A 16,633-nucleotide genomic window follows, 5' to 3' on the forward strand; every position below is an offset into this window, starting at 1 on the left:
GTTTGTTAGCAAGAAATTTGTGGAGTGGTTGAAAAACGAGTTTAATGACGCCAACCTAAGTGTATGTAAACTTCCGACTTCAACTGTAGGTGAAAGCTATGATCAATTACTGATGTCTTATTAAATGCACTTGAGTCAGTGTAGATCAGGTATTCCCAAACTGGGGTACGTGATGTCGTTGGGAGTACCCCAAATAAAAATGTGATTCTCGCGAATTCCACAAATGGTCCGTATGTAACCAAACGTAGCTGCTGCTCATGTTGGTATCTGTATTGATGGCGCAAAAGCCATGACAGGGAGATATAGTGGAGTGGTAACACGCGTGGAAGCATTTGCTCCCGACGCCACTTGGGTACACTGCAGTATCCACCGAGAGGCTCTTGCTGCCAAGGAATGCCTGACAGCTTGAAAGACGTTTTGGACACTACAGTGAAAATGGTTAACTTTGTTAAAGCAAGGCCACTGAACTCTCGTGTATTTTCTGCACTATACAATAATATGGGCAGCGACCATGTAACGCTTTTACAACATACAGAAGTGCGCTGGTTATCAAGGGGCAAAGTATTGACATGTTTTTTTAAATTGAGATACGAGCTTAAAGTTTTTTCTTTACTGACCATAATTTTCACTTGTCTGACCGCTTGCATGATCACGAGTTTCTCACATGACTGGCCTATCTGGGTGATGTTTTTTCTCGCCTGAATGATCTGAATCTGGGACTCCGCAACTATATTCAATGTGTGGGACAAAATTGAGGCTATGATTAAGAAGCTCTTCTCTGTCTGCATTAACAAGGACAACACACAGGTCTTTCTGTCATTGTATGATACTTTTGTGTGCAAATGAACTCAAGCTTACGGACAATGTTAAATGTGATATACAGTGGGGGGGGTGTATTTGATCCCCTGCTGATTTTGTACGTTTGCCCACTTAAAAAGAAATTATCAGTCTATAATTTTAATGGTAGGTTTATTTGAACAGTGAGAGACAGGATAACAACAAAAAAATCCAGAAAAACGCATGTCAAAAATGTTATGAAATGATTAGCATTTTAATGAGGGAAATAAGTATTTGACCCCTCTGCAAAACATGACTTAGTACTTGGTGGCAAAACCCTTGTTGGCAATCACAGAGGTCAGACGTTTCTTGTAGTTGGCCACCAGGTTTGCACACATCTCAGGAGGGATTTTGTCCCACTCCTCTTTGCAGATCTTCTCCAAGTCATTAATTTCGAGGCTGATGTTTGGCAACTCGAACCTTCAGCTCCCTCCACAGATTTTCTACGGGATTAAGGTCTGGAGACTGGCTAGGCCACTCCAGGACCTTAATGTGCTTCTTCTTGAGCCACTCCTTTGTTGCCTTGGCCGTGTGTTTTGGGTCATTGTCATGCTGGAATACCCATCCACGACCCATTTTCAATGCCCTGGCTGAGCGAAGGAGGTTCTCACCCAAGATTTGACGGTACATGGCCCCGTCCATCTTCCCTTTGATGCGGTGAAGTTGTCCTGTCCCCTTAGCAGAAAAACACTCCCAAAGCGTAATATTTCCACCTCCGTGTTTGACGGTGGAGATGGTGTTCTTGGGGTCATAGGCAGCATTCCTCCTCCTCCTCCAAACACGGCGAGTTGAGTTAATGTCAAAGAGATCCATTTTGGTCTCATCTGACCACAACACTTTCATCAGTTGTCCTCTGAGTCATTCAGATGTTCATTGGCAAACTTCAGACGGGCATGTATATGTATTCTTGAGCAGGGGGACCTTGCGGGCACTGCAGGATTTCAGTCCTTCACGGCATAGTGTGTTACCAATTTTTTTTCTTGGTGACTATGGTCCCAGCTGCCTTGAGATCATTGACAAGATCCTCCCGTGTAGTTCTGGGTTGATTCCTCACCATTCTCATGATCATTCCAACTCCACGAGGTGAGATCTTGCATGGAACCCCTGGCCAAGGGATATTGACAGCTCCATTAAAATTATAGACTGATCCTTTCTTTGTCAGTGGGCAAACGTACAAAATCAGCAGGGGATCAAATACTTTTTTACCCAACTGTATAGCGACGCACCTGAGTGAATTGGACGCGCAATTACGCAGGTACTTTCCTGAAACAGATGACACAAACAACTGGATTTGTTATCCCATTCATGCCCTGCCTCCAGTCCACTTACCGATATCTGAACAAGAGAGCCTCATTGAAATTGCAACAAGCGGTTCTGTGAAAATGTTATTTAATCAGAAGCCACTGCCAGATTTCTGGATTGGGCTGCGTTCAGAGTATCCTGCCTTGGCAAATCGTGCTGTTAAGACACTGATGATCTTTGCAACCACGTACCTATGTGAGAGTGGATTCTCGGCCTTCACTAGCATGAACTAAATACAGGCACAAACTGTGTGGAAAATGATTTAAGACTGAGACTCTCCAAAACTCTGCAATGTTGGGTTGTAATGTGCATCCTTTCAAGCACACCCTTCTCATTAACCTGTGGCGAGTTATTTTCGATTAACGAAAAAGGTTTTGTATGTAAGATGGTTAAATAAAGAGCAAAATGATTATTATTTGTGCCCTGGTCCTATAAGAGCTCTTTGTCACTTCCCATGAGCCGGGTTGTGACATGCTCATGTTTAAAAAAGGTATAGTGTGTGTGTGTGTGTGTGTGTGTGTGTGTGTGTGTGTGTGTGTGTGTGTGTGTGGCAGGCTTACAATGATGGCATAAAACAACATTTGCGAGTGCGCTGACCCTGGTGCTAGAGGGGGTACGCAGTTGGAGGTTGAATGTTTGAAGGGGTACGGAGCTATAAAAAGTTTGGGAACCACTGGTCTAGATGAAGGGGAGGAGACAGGTTAAAGAAGGATTGTTAAGCCTTTAGACAATTGAGACATGGATTGTCTGTGTGCCATTCAGAGGGTAAATGGGCAAGACAAAAGATTGAAGTGCCCTTCAACAGGCTATTGTAGAGGCTGTTCTAAGGGCAAAAGGGGGGTGGTGGTGCACTATACTTCTGGTACTATACTTGTTTTACAAACTGGGGAACTTTTTGTTAGTCTCCACACCGTGAAATGCTATTTCTAGGGGGTTTAGGGTTAAGGTTAGTTTTAGGGTTAGGAGCTAGGGTTGGGGTTAGGTAAAATAGGATTTTGAATGGGACTGAATTGTGTCCCCCCACAAGGTTAGTTATACAAGGTGTGTGTGTGTGTGTGTGTGTGTGTGTGTACAGTATTTCTGCCGAGACGCGCTTTTAAATGGATAGTCAATTCAATGAATGGGAGCAGCTAGCGTCTCATTGCACTTATGCTAGAAGCAATGCCCCCTCACCCTTTTCACCACTGCTGAAAACAATCCTAGGAGAAATACTGTTACAACTACATGGTTCCATCATTCAGCATCTTGTATTTGGATTTCTGCTTTGGATTTCATGTATGTTGGGATCTGCAGACTTGGTTTACGGGTAGCAATGATAATTTTACGTAAATGTGATGATTATCTTTGTTCTTACCACTATTAATCTCATATTAACCAAACAGGTGAAGAAATATGACCAGAATGATGACAAGGTGGATCCTGAGAAACTACCGGGACTGGAGGACAACGACCTAAAGCCAATTGAAGGTCAATCTGAAAGAGATCGTTGAGGGTTGTGGAGACATTTAACAAACAATATGACAACAGTCACTCTGTCTCAGTGCGTTAAAACACAGATGCAGAGACCAAACGTTTCACTTCCTAGTTTTAGAATCCTAACATTTATTGACAATGCATGCAACCAACTTTTACTTACTTTATTTTTATGACGTCTATTTGACAGGGATAATGCACTTTAATCAGCATTTATGTAACGCGTGTGCCAGATTTAGCTCAAAGGCTAATTTTCACCTGTAAGACATTGTCCTTGCGTCAGAACCCAGACAAAAAGACCAAAGGGTTAACATTTAAACGACCATGTGTTGTGGATTAGCAATTACCTTCGGAGCACATTTATGCTAGTGTTTGTGAGTTCGAATCCGACCCATGCAATTTCTAACACACTGTCCGCCTAACTTTGTTTCTCTCACTGTCTCTTTCCAATAAACATGAAAAAAACTGAAATTAGTGAATTCCCACTCTTTAAAAAAACACAAAACAATTAACCCTGCCTTCTGTCGTGTCCATATCCCCCAAAGATGTGAATACTAACGGAGGTGGCAACTTCGGCGAACACCACAGCGATGGGCTCCACCGGGGCAGCGAGGAGGAGGAGGTAATGCTGGCGCCCGCCACCTCACCCGAGGGCTACGCCTCCATGTCGGGCTCGGCGGCTGCTGCCACCTACACAGCAGGGGACTGTGAGAACAAGTGCCACTCCCACTTCCACGACACGGTGGGCGAGGCAGACAACCTGCACCACCACCACCACGAATACCATCACATCCTGCACCACCACCACTCTCAGAACCACCATCCACACAGCCACTCGCATTCGTACTCGGAACAACACTTCCAGCAGGCGGGTGTGGCCACGCTGGCCTGGATGGTTATCATGGGCGACGGGCTGCACAACTTCAGTGACGGCCTGGCCATCGGTGGGTTCAAGTTTTAACTTGCCCTCAATACAAGGGGAAAGCGTCAGTTTGATAATAGTGTGATAATGCTGTTTAATGTTTGTTTTTCTTTTCAGCTATTTCAGGATGATATAAATAAATTGACGAAGAGAGAAATGAGTTTGCGCTATCATAGAATCAATCAATCAATCAATCAAATGTATTTATATAGCCCTTACATCAGCTGATATCTCAAAGTGCTGTACAGAAACATTATTTCTTAACATTTTTGTAAAGGGAAAGGGGATACCTGGTCAGTTGCACAACTGAATGCATTCAACCTAAATGTCTTCCACATTTAACCCAACCCTCTCTGTGTCAGAGAGGTGCGGGGGGCTGCCTTAATCAACGCCCGCATCATCGGAGCCCGGGGAACAGTTGTTGTTTTTGGGTTCACTGTCTTGCTCAAGAGCAGAACGGCAGATTTCTTTTTCCCACCTTTGCCGGCTCATGGATTCGAACCAGCGACTTTTCGGTTACTGGCCAAATGCTCTTAACCGCTAGTAGTACTAGTCATGACTATACATGAGGATTTAGGAGAAATGAATTTGAACCTACATATTCTAAGGTTAACATACTCTTAGGTTTGAACACCTTTTAACCATGGCTTAAGTGTTTGTTCAACAATGAGAAACTTCACTCCTTTTGTATCTGCTGTTTTTGTCAAGATCTGATATTTAAAGTATTATGTCTAGTTTATCACTGTTGAACAGCCATCACTAGCCGTCTACCAGGTGACGCACTCCCACACGACACACACACAAGCTATCACACACACCACATACTCACAAGCACAAAGACGCACACACACTCGCGTACATACTCCCACAGCCAAAGCTGCTGTCCCATGCTACAGACATTTAACCATTGATCACTTCCCGTTTCACACGATTTAAATACTGTATCCCCGACAGCTCATCATAGTAGTTCTACCACTGTACATTGTATTTTAGTTACACTGTTTATACACACTGCTTATTTATACACTGGATTCTTTACATGGCTTACTCTCTTTTGAAGCTGCGTATAGATTGCATTTGATTACTGCTACAGTAATCACCCTGCCGTTCTGGATTGTCATTTTTTTTTTTTAAATCCTAATTTTAATTGTTAGGAGCTAGTAACATAAGCATTTCGCTGCACCTGATATAACAACTGCTAAACTATGTACGCAACCAATAAACATGGATTTTGTTTACATTATTCAACTCAATCTTTCTGACCCATAATGAAGGGTTCTACGGTCATTTCATGTTTCTTAATGACTTCTGACAGGGGCGGCGTTCACGGAAGGGCTGTCCAGTGGCCTCAGTACATCGGTAGCTGTGTTCTGCCATGAACTGCCTCACGAGCTGGGTAAGACGAAACAGCCTAGCCAATACTTACAGCTGTCATTTTAACTTGAGGTGGACACTTTTGATGTTGAATGAACACCCCCTCTTTTTTTTTAACAGTAGCTGTCAAAACTGCTTTCAAAGGTGTGGTTTTCCCCAATTGCATCAAAATGTTGTGCAATGACTGGGCTTTTGCATGTTTCTCTCCCTGTGGCAGTAGCACTTGCAATTTGAATGCACTTCGAGGAATGTTTTGTTCTCTCATAGAACGCACAACGACAAGCTGACCAATAGAAAAGTTTACTACTATGGGATTGTCTTCGTAAATGTGGACAGCTTTAGCATCTTGAAAGTGCGCCTATTCAGAAATATTTTTCCATGTTCCATATTTTGGGGGTTTGGCAACAATTTAACATTGGTGCAGTGCTGCTGCTAAAGGAATCTAGAAAAAACACTGCCTAGTGCACTGCTCTCATTGAATTGCTGCATCTTTTTCTCCGGTCCATGTGTCCTAAAGCCTTGCATCCTTCCTCCCCCTTAGGTGACTTCGCTGTGCTGTTGAAGGCTGGCATGACAGTGCGACAGGCCATTCTCTACAACATGCTGTCTGCCATGATGGCGTACCTGGGCATGATCACAGGCATCCTCATTGGGCACTACGCTGACAACATCTGCATGTGGATCTTCGCCCTCACCGCCGGGCTCTTCATGTATGTTGCCCTGGTGGACATGGTAAGTCCCATGATTTGAACATTATTAACATACATGTCTGTGTACTCGCATGTTCTTGAAAGGACATTGTAATGAAGATGGTGTAGCTTTGTAGATGATAGCATTATTGGCCATACTTTTAAAATGTTTTGCACAGGCCGTAGTCATAGTCAGTAGGGGTGTAACGGTACACATATTCGTACCGAACTGTTCATATAGGGACCTCTGTACATAAATATATCTTAAGGCCTATAGGCTCTGCCTACGTTGCGTTGTGTGCCTCTTGAGTAAATCGGAGCTGAAAAAACAAACATTTCGGGCTATTCCGTTAAAACAACTAGAGCCTATGCTCACGTTGTAATCAACATTTGGATCTTAATTGCTGCGTTTCAAACTTTCTTTTTTGTGAGGCGCAGTCTGGAAGTAGTTACAGTGGTGGAAAAAGTACCTAACTGTCAATGACTCCAGTGAAATACTACTTGAGTAAAAGTATTTGGTTTTAAATATAAAAAACACCAACAGAAAGGTAAATGTAATTGCAGAAATATACTTAAATATCAAGATGATAAAAAGTAAGAATCATTTAAAATTCCTTAAATTAAGCAGACTAGACTGCACAATTGTCTTTGTTTTATTTATTTACGGATAGCCAGGGGTACACTCAGACAAACTAAGCATTTGTGTTTGAGTCCGCCAGATCAGAGGCAGTAGGCATGACCAGGGATGTTAACTTGTGTGTGAATTGGACCATTTTCTGTCCTGCTAAGCATTAAAAATGTAACGAGTACTTTTGGGTGTCAGAGAAAATGTTTGGAGTAAAAAGTACATTATTTTCTCTCGGATTGTAGGGAAGTAAAAGCAAAAGTTGTCAAAAATATAAATAATAAAGTACAGATATATTGGGGTGGTAGGTAGACTGGTGGTTAGAGCGTTAGGTCAGTAACCGAAAGCCGTAAAAATGTGTCGTTCTGCCCCTGAACAAGGCAGTTAACCCACTGTTCCCCAGTTGGCCGTCATTATAAATACGAATTTGTTCTTAACTGACTTGCCTAGTTAAGTAAATAAAGTTGTACTTTAAAGTGTTTTTACTTAAGTACTTTACCCCACTGACTAGTTATGTACAATGGTGAATGGTGGGGTTGATAAACCTGGAGGATTCTCCATCCTCGTTGAAAACTCCAGTTTCGGAACATTTTGGCTTCCCAGTAGATTACAATGGCGATGGACAGAGAGTATGTTGCCAACGCTCAACGAGAATAGCCTATTCAGCAGCCAACATCTCACGTTTACACATTCCTACCACCGGAGAAAAACAGCACAACTTCGTCTCCCCAGACAGAAGCCACTCCTCAGTAAAGGCACATGACAGCTTGCTTGGAGTTTACCAAAAGGCACCTAAAGGCTCGCAGACGATGTGAAACAAGATTCTCTCGTCTAACCAAGATTGAACTCACCAAGCATCACGTCTGGCGGAAACCTTGCACCATCCCTACGGTGAAGCACAGTGGTGGCAGCATCATGCTGTGGGGATGTTTTTCTGCGGCAGGGACTGGGAGATTAGTCAGGATCGAGGGGGAAAATGAATGGAGCAAAAGTACAGAGTGATCCTTGATGAAAACCTGCTACAGAGCACTCAGGACCTCAGACTGGGGTGAATGTTCACCTTCCAACAGGACAACAACCCTAAGCACACAGCCAAGACAATGCAGGAGTGGCTTCGGGACAAGTCTCTGAATGTCCTTGAGTGGTCCAGCCAGAGACCGGACTTGAACCCAATCTAACATCTCTGGAGAGACCTGAAAATAGCTGTGCAGCGACACTCCCCATCAAACCTGAGAGAGCTTGAGAGGATCTGCAGAGAAAAATGGGAGAAACTCCCCAAATGCAGGTGTGCCAAGGTTGTAGCGTCAAACCCAAGAAGACTTTCCGAAGGCACTGTAACATCACATTATACCGGAGTGGGAAATGAGAAGTACTGTGCTACACACCGTTAATGAAAGTCACACAAGTGCGCATATTCTTTCTGTTTGTAAGAAAACATTATAGCATAGACCTATACAATGTCTGAGCCATGTTTACATATTGATTTCACATGCATATTGCACTTTTATTTTAGTGTTGTGTTTTTAATTTAAGAAAATACAAAGTGTTGGTGTTCCTGATTTGTTCTCTCATCAGTCATGTCTCGTGATAATGTATGGAATCAGGAATACCAACACTTTGCATTTTCTTACTGTACAAAAATTTTGTTTATTTAACTGTTGACATTTCATTTTCCTGCTAAACGGAAACCATGACCCCAAAACGGCAATACGTACCGAACCGTGGGTTTGGTGAACTGTTACACCTCTAATTTTCAGGCCTTACAAGTGTTTTTAGCAGTGGTCAGTTGTCCTCCCACCAACAGAGCAACATTGAGTTTTTTTTTTTTACCAACAGTCATTACCATCTGTTATGCTGGTTCAGCAGGACTTGTCAAAAAGACCCATCCCACCAAGGCAAACAGAATTGTACTGTTGCTTAGCTTTTTGCTTAGCTTGCTGATAAGTGGCCCTCTGAACCATATGGCCTCTTCACACACACCGGGATGCGCGCGCACACACACACACACACACACTCCGTGAGAGATGCAGGTAGGGACTCACTGGGCTGTCACAGGCAGCTGACTGTTGTACAGCCCAGTTAAGTCCCCTCAAGTCTGACCTCTTGTGGCCATGTTGAATGCATGCGATGTCTTCCAAAGCTGCATAAGAGCAATTTCTCGACCAGGAATACAATTAAGGTGCGTCTGTGATTGGAGGCTTCTGTTACCACAAATTTACATTACAAGCGGCTTAGTGGCATTTCAAAATATAGTAAAAATATGGATCTCTTGTGATATGGATATTGCACATGTGAATATAGCAATTTCAATATAAATTTGATAAATCGTGCAGCCCTACCATCATGCATTTAAAAGCAAAGGGTTGGTGTAATTATTGGTTGGAGAGCGTTTCCACCATTGTTAAATTCTTTCAAGAAAGTGTAAAATTGTGTACTTAGCGGAAGGGTGGAGAATGGGGATGCAGGCTTGGCCTGTTTACTTGATTCTATGCCTTGAATTAGAAGCTGCTTTCCCAGATAAGTTCCATTCAGTACAACCCAATGTTTTGACGTTTCACAGGTCCCGGAGATGCTCCACAACGATGCTGGGGACCACGGCTTCAGCCACTGCGGCTTCTTCCTGCTCCAGAACGCAGGCATCCTGTTGGGCTTCTGCATCATGCTGCTCATCGCAATCTTTGAACATAAAATCCAGCTGGAAATAGACCTCTAAACTGATGGATCTCAATCCTGGTCTCCAAGGACCCCTGTGTTTGCAGGTTTGATTCCAAACCGAACTTGGTACTGGGAGAAGGAGTAGATTAATCGAACATGGTTAGTTGATTAGAACAGAATGTAGCCTTCAGTTTGATTGTAAGCCCACATGCACAGGCATCCTTGGAAAACCAGCAGTGTTGAGAAACACTCCTCAAACTGACAGGACCAAGCGCCGTGTGTCTCACCTGCCAAGTGGCCACATCACGAGTCAGCCATTCCTGTGTCTTTCCCTCTCCTCCAAGAAGTGAAAAAGAAATGATTAGTATGAACATTTCTTTTTGGTCAAGGTTCACCTGCTGCAAAAATGTCAATTGGCATGTATTCTGTATGTGTTTTTTTTATGTCTGTCAAACCTTTTGGTGTTGCATAGCTGTCTGTCTTCCCTCAGTGTGCTTCATGTTTTATTTCTGGTCAAGATTTACAGTAAAAAAAACAAAATGGAGGAACGTGTTTTGTTGACGGGATGTTTGGAAAGGACAAGCTTTGTTTGTGGGCGTCAGAAAAAGGGCCAATCCTTTTAATGTTGTGTTTATTTCAAATCCACAAGGGTCAAGTGAAAGCTCATTGATTGGGCAAGGAGGCTTCATGCCCAATTTCGGGGCACTATACCACAGGTTGTGACTTTAAACATTGTATGTGCCAGTCGGCTTGAGCCTGTTTTAATCTCAACCTAACCCACCTCCTTGGTAACAGTGCACCAAGTCTTTAAATGCCCAATCAAAATGAATCAAGCCAATTTAAGGGCAGTTAATATCACTATGCCTCTGGAATTGTGTGCATAGTGTTATACTCGGTGGGGGGGGGACTTAGATCAGTCTTTTAAGTCTGTTACATTGTCCTCACAGAGGAAACTTGGTTGTAAATGTGTTGTAAATTAGCCTTGGTTTGCAGAGCTATTTCAGAGGTACAGTATCTCATAAGTAACACTGTTGAGCATTTTCTCCCCATGAAAGTAGTCTATTAGAGAAGAAAGGCTCCATCTCTATCCCTAAGTTTGTTCATTTAGCCAGTGTCCGTAGGATATCCAGTCAATGGACTAGATAGATATCGATCGATCTGATACATGAATTAATTTTCTCTTCACTAAGTGATTATAGTGGTAACTTCTTTCAAAGGTCCTATGATGAATGTGTGATCTATGTCTGTTCAGATTGAAGCCACAAAGTGGTATTATGTTTTTAAGTTATCGTGCCAATATCTCATCTCGCTGTGTTTTGAAAAGAAAACATTAATTTTTCCTGACCAAAGGTTTGGTTTTCATCTCTTTCACACACTGTTTAGGAAGAGGTACATCATGAAGAGAACCATTTTGTGTGCCATTATTTTACTGTTGTGTACGTCAGGCAGCTTTGGATGTAATATGTGTTACTTTACATTCCAGAAGAAAATAAAAGTTATTGCCTACCACCACCTCTTTGGCCTCACTGGATAAGTTGAGTTTGACTGCACCCACAAGAATGTAACGTGTACATTGAAAAGACTTTCGATCTGGAACTTGAAAGTAGTTATGCTGCTCGGGCAGGTCCTCTGACATTGAACTCAATTGACAAGAGTACCACTGAATAGGGTTGGGCAGTATTCAGATGTTCATACTGTGGGGGGCACAAAACAATTTGAATGTCTGCTGTAACCAAGAAGCTTGATCTTGACACTAAGCTAAACTCGTAACATTTCTTTTGGAAGCAATTTTTTAAGTTAGCAAAACAAATGCATTAGCTGGAGCCCTGAGCTGGATATAATTTATTAGATGTCTTTTATTATACTTTTAATCATACCGTCGGTATACGGTATATCGCCTAAGCCTACCACTGAAAATTGCTTCCAGAGAAAATGTGAGTTTAGTCGTTTGAGCTCTTGGTGACCACTGGATGACAGTCTAAATCCATTTGCCGGTAGCAGGTTCTGTGTGTTTATGTATTTGTGTGTAGGTAATGTAATCACTACCTTTATCAAGTCATTTGGTCATTGTACCATGTTGAAATAACATGGGCTACTTGAATTGTAGGTGCTACTTCATACAACTGTGATAAAATGTTAAAATGCTTGTTCAACTTATCTAACTTATTTTATATAATTGTATAACTTTTTTAGTTTAACATATCACATCTAATTTCCTCATAGGTAGGGTTATGTATTTTGTTTGTTACCTTTTTCTTATTCATCATTCATGTTCAGCCTTCAAGCAAAGGCTCTACAGACGGGGGAAAAAAACATTGGACCTCCTTGACATAGAATAACTCTTCATCAACTGGGCTGACGTGAAGATTCACGGATACAAACTAATGCATCCAAGCGGAGTACTGTATGTGGTGACCCCAAAAACAGGCAGGTGTTTACTTCATATTGTAGACCCCCGTGGAGTGCATGTTTGGACGGAAGTCTCTGGGACCGAGATCAGCTAGCTAGCGATACATTACCTTCACAACCAAGAAGAGGACATGGAGGAACATTAAGAATAATTTTTGTCTTGTAATTTCACATGTGGAAGGTGCATTGAAACAATTAGCTAACGTGATTATATCATTTCTAGCATAGCCAACTAGCTAGCTTGCAAGCTATATGAACGATACAATAAAACTAGCTACTCGAGGGGATCGCTATGTCTATTTTGAAGAACAAGTAACGTTAAAACGACGACATTGCAAAAGGAGGCAAATAATTAGTATAAACTTTTGTCGTCATTTTGATGATGCCATATTGATTTTAGCAGTATAACATTATCTAGGCTAGTTAAGATTGAGGGGAGACCACAGGATTTTAACAGTTAACGTTAGTATTGCTAGCTAGCTATTTTTGATGCAATATGTTCTACCATCCATTTGACGACATGACAGTAATGACTAAGTTGTTTCCTACTAAACATTTGCCATTTTAGCAATGGCATCATATTTCCAGGCCACTATAGTGTTATTTAGATGAAACAGTCGTTAGCCTCTATCTATCACGACTTGTTGGCACCACTATGGCGCTGCCGGCAGAGTGCGGCTTGGAGGACGCATGACGCGACCCAGTGACGCATGTGCAACTCATGAATAACAACATTTCTTTTACATTTGTCTATTTTGCCTAGTTCGCTGACCGTGTGTATGCGTCTGTCTGTATGCCTGCCAGCCTGTCTGTCTTGGCGTTTCCGATGTGGCTGGAGGAGTGGTGGTGGCCATAGGAGGGTAAATTGAATACTGGAGCCCATGTATAAGCTCTTTGTCATGAAGGTAATGTATAACAGCTGATACAAGTATGCTGTTTTTGCTACTACTACAGCGCTAGGTAGCCAGTACATGTTCATATGGATTTAGAGTGCTATTTAATTTATGTACAGGGTCCACTTTGACCTAAGACAACAATCCAGACTAAGCATTTGCAAAATATAAGAATGAATACTAGTCTTACATGGAGCGTGGCCTGATCCTAGATCAGCACTCCTACTCTGGTGGAGAATTCGCTCTCCCTCATCCTGTCTATAACTTCAGACTGACCCCCTGGTTTATAGATTAGTGGATGTGAGTGAGTGGACATACAGATATGGGACTAGTTTAGCAACATCAGCTCTTCTCAACTAGTGGCAAGGATTTATTTTGCATTCAATCACCATTCTGCATTCAACACTTTTATTGCAGGGGAGGTGAGCAATTATCAGATCCTCCCTGCTGTCGTTCACCCCTTGGTGCAGTGTGCTGACCATCGCTGCAGCCAATTCTCCATTCTGGCCAATGATTATACCACGATTCTCATCCGACCATAAATTCATACATTGAGCCCCTGGCCTGAGAGGATGGAAGTCCAGCGTCGAAGATCTTTGTGCCTTCCAGGACATCCAGGCATACTTCAATCTTAGGAAGAGAATTGAAGAGTGAAATCGTTGATCCCTCAATAGTCAACACATCAACGTACACCTCCATCCTTCTTCCTGACGAGGATGACTGGTGAGGCCCACTCAGAGCTGGATGGCCCCACAACTCCTGTTATCAGTATTGTCTGCAGGTGTTATTTTTCGTAACTTTGTAAACCCAAGGGTGTGCGTCTTACAGGTTGGCAAATAGGTCTTGCTGCTCCTGTATCGATGTGGTGGGTGACAGCTGAGAATTTTCCAAAGTCTACATTGCTGGGCAGAGAACACAGACTTGTGCACTATCAGCAGCCTGATCAGCTTATTTTGTTGGTCCACCGTTAAAGCGTCAGTGGACTTGGCATACAAGGACTGTAGATGCTCTGAAAGATCCAGCGAGCTAACGGCGCCGACTCTTCTTATCTCTGGAGCCGGTAGTGTTGTGTCTTCTTGTGACTGACTAAACTAGAGGGGTCCTCTGGTGACGTCCCCTTCTCAGTTGGCGCAGGGATGGGATAGCCTCCACCAAGAAGCTGAGGCAGAAGCCGTTTGCGAGAGACTTGTTTGTAGGAGACTGATTGCACACTCTGACTGGGACCCTCAGCTGCATTTCAGTCAGTGAGAGCTTCCTTTCGACACTCCATCAGCAAGGATTGTAGGTTTCTTGAACAGCATGCAGGTCAGGTTTAGGATCGTGGACTTCACCCCAGACCAGGTACTCGCTCCCCAGAGGTATAGTGGTGTCTTTCTCCAAGTTCACTCTGGAGATCGAGTAGTCGAAACGGCTCTGTTCGCTGACGAATGTAGGAACAGCTTCTGTCCTGACAGACTTTTCCTGGATTGTTATGTTTGCATCAGATCCAGGCCAAGCAGAAGGGGGTCCTGGATTGGCGCCACTCAGATTTTCCATGTCAGGGAGATGGAACCCATCGAAGTTGGCCTTGATTCTTCCCTTTGCATTTATTTCCTTGCCAGACTCTGCATTCTTGATATGCACTGTTCTCTCGTTAGGTTGTTCTCTTTGTGACCAGCAGCTTGAACATCTCAGACATTATAGCAGCTTTGGCGCCTGTTTCCACCACCGCATGGATGAGCATGTCTTCGACAGAGGGAGCAACGCGTAGGCTTGGACCATGGCTTAGTGCTGTCCTGGACCTGTATGATCTCTGACCTGTCTTTATCCTGTCCACTCCAGTTGTAATCTTGCTTACGGTTGGTTTGTTAGATTGTTGCTCTGTGAGAGGGGGGCTTGGTGAGCACGAGCAATTCCTCTTGTAGTGCCCCTCCTCCCCAAAGAAAAAGTATGCACCTATAGGGGTGTTGAGTCTGGGGACCTGAAGCGAACACGACCCTGGCTTTCTGATATTGTTGATCCCCGTCTTCCTGGGGAGGATGAGATGTGTGTTCTTGGCTCAGTGAGGCATGTGTTGGCGGACCCGGCCTGGCCGCCTCAGAAATAATTAAAATGTGTATGTGTAGCTTATCCACCTTTTCTACAAGCGTTTGGCTGGATTCCAGCTGTAGGCATGTGGAGCTGGCCTCCTCCAGGTCTGAGGGGTCATCCTGTTGGCCTGTCCAGGCCACGTGTCTTTCTCTTGATTTGTCGGAATCCCTGCCAATGGTGGCTTTGAAGTTCTGCTCGTAGGTGGAGATGAACTACAGCAGAGTAGGGGGTTCAGGGTGCATGATGTCGTAAGCCAGCTGTTTGATCACCTAGGCCCTTTAGGAAGGCATCAGATGTTCCAGCAGCCACTGTTCCATCCCCGGGTAGGCTATGGCAGCGAGGTGCCGTACTTCCTCCACAAACTCCACCGAGGTTGCTTGGTCTTTCTGTCCAAACCTGGCAGCCATTTTACTAGTTAGGCTCTGGTAGGACTCCCGGATATGTTCTGGTAGCGATCACACAAACTTGCTAGTGCCGCTGAGACAAGTGCAGCCTGTGTACTTTGTCTGCCTCTGCCTTGATCCATTAGGGTGGCAAGTAGCTGAGAGGCCATCAGTCTGACCATGTCCATTGTTCACATGGTCTGTGAGGTAACAGGGCGCATAGTGTTTAGCCGTTGCATTAGGCAGAGAGTAGCCATTCTCAGCTATGATGAATGGTGGGCATTGAGGCTTTGTAACTGATGTGTGGCTTTGTTGTTGATCATGTTCTTACGTGGAAACAGGCCAGCCAGAGTAGACATCAGCCTGGTAACCCTGGTGTCATGTATAGCCTGGGTCCAGATGGTTGACCGGCTGGGCATATGGGTCCAGAGCCACTGCATAGTGCCTTGGACGAGCCCCAGCGAGAAGGTAGTGTCGTGTCGTGGGGCTGAGGCCATGTTGACGGTCACTGTTACCGCTGCGGGCACCTGAGTGGAGGTGGCCACCACATCAACTGTCTGCGAGTTGTACATATCGATGACATTGTTGACATTGTCAAATCCTGGTGATATTCCAGGGCGGTTGGTTCTCAGGTTGCTCTCCAAGGCTTGGGGCTGGCTGAAGGTGTCTGCTGGATATGTGGGATGACGGGCCTGGCTGGCTGCGGCAGTGGCATGTTGAATGGCTGTGGCATCTTGAATGGCTGTGGCATCAGTGATTGTCTCATTCCACCCATGTAGAAAGGCGGGTATGGGCCGGCCCCCCTCACCCTCCCGGATCTCTCTACCGTCATCAACCTCACCAAGATGTTTGTTCTGCTGCTCATCCCATTCATCTAGGTGCTTCTTCACAGTCTGAAGTCGCTGCTTTATATCCTGGATGTGATTTAGAAGGAGCTGGGTCTCTTCAGACAGCTTCAGTGTTTGAGCCTCCTCCTTGCCAGGCATCTACAGTGCTTTACA

General features: G+C 44.0%; 1 protein-coding gene across 2 annotated transcripts in view; it reads left to right on the forward strand.

Annotated features, from left to right (window-relative positions):
- The window catches only part of slc39a6 (solute carrier family 39 member 6), a 42,335-nt gene extending 30,946 nt beyond the window's left edge, over positions 1–11,389 (forward strand). For both annotated transcript variants that reach the window (XM_029703981.1, XM_029703982.1), the window contains 5 exons: positions 3,522–3,606; positions 4,158–4,556; positions 5,850–5,930; positions 6,450–6,640; positions 9,783–11,389. In XM_029703981.1, coding sequence (XP_029559841.1) covers positions 3,522–3,606; positions 4,158–4,556; positions 5,850–5,930; positions 6,450–6,640; positions 9,783–9,935 — 909 coding nt within the window. In that variant the 3' untranslated portion in view covers positions 9,936–11,389. The remainder of the gene's footprint in view (positions 1–3,521; positions 3,607–4,157; positions 4,557–5,849; positions 5,931–6,449; positions 6,641–9,782) is intronic.
- Positions 11,390–16,633: the final 5,244 nt, after the last annotated feature.

This window comes from Salmo trutta, chromosome 21, assembly GCF_901001165.1.
Source record: "Salmo trutta chromosome 21, fSalTru1.1, whole genome shotgun sequence".
NCBI classification, from domain to species: Eukaryota; Metazoa; Chordata; class Actinopteri; order Salmoniformes; family Salmonidae; genus Salmo; species Salmo trutta.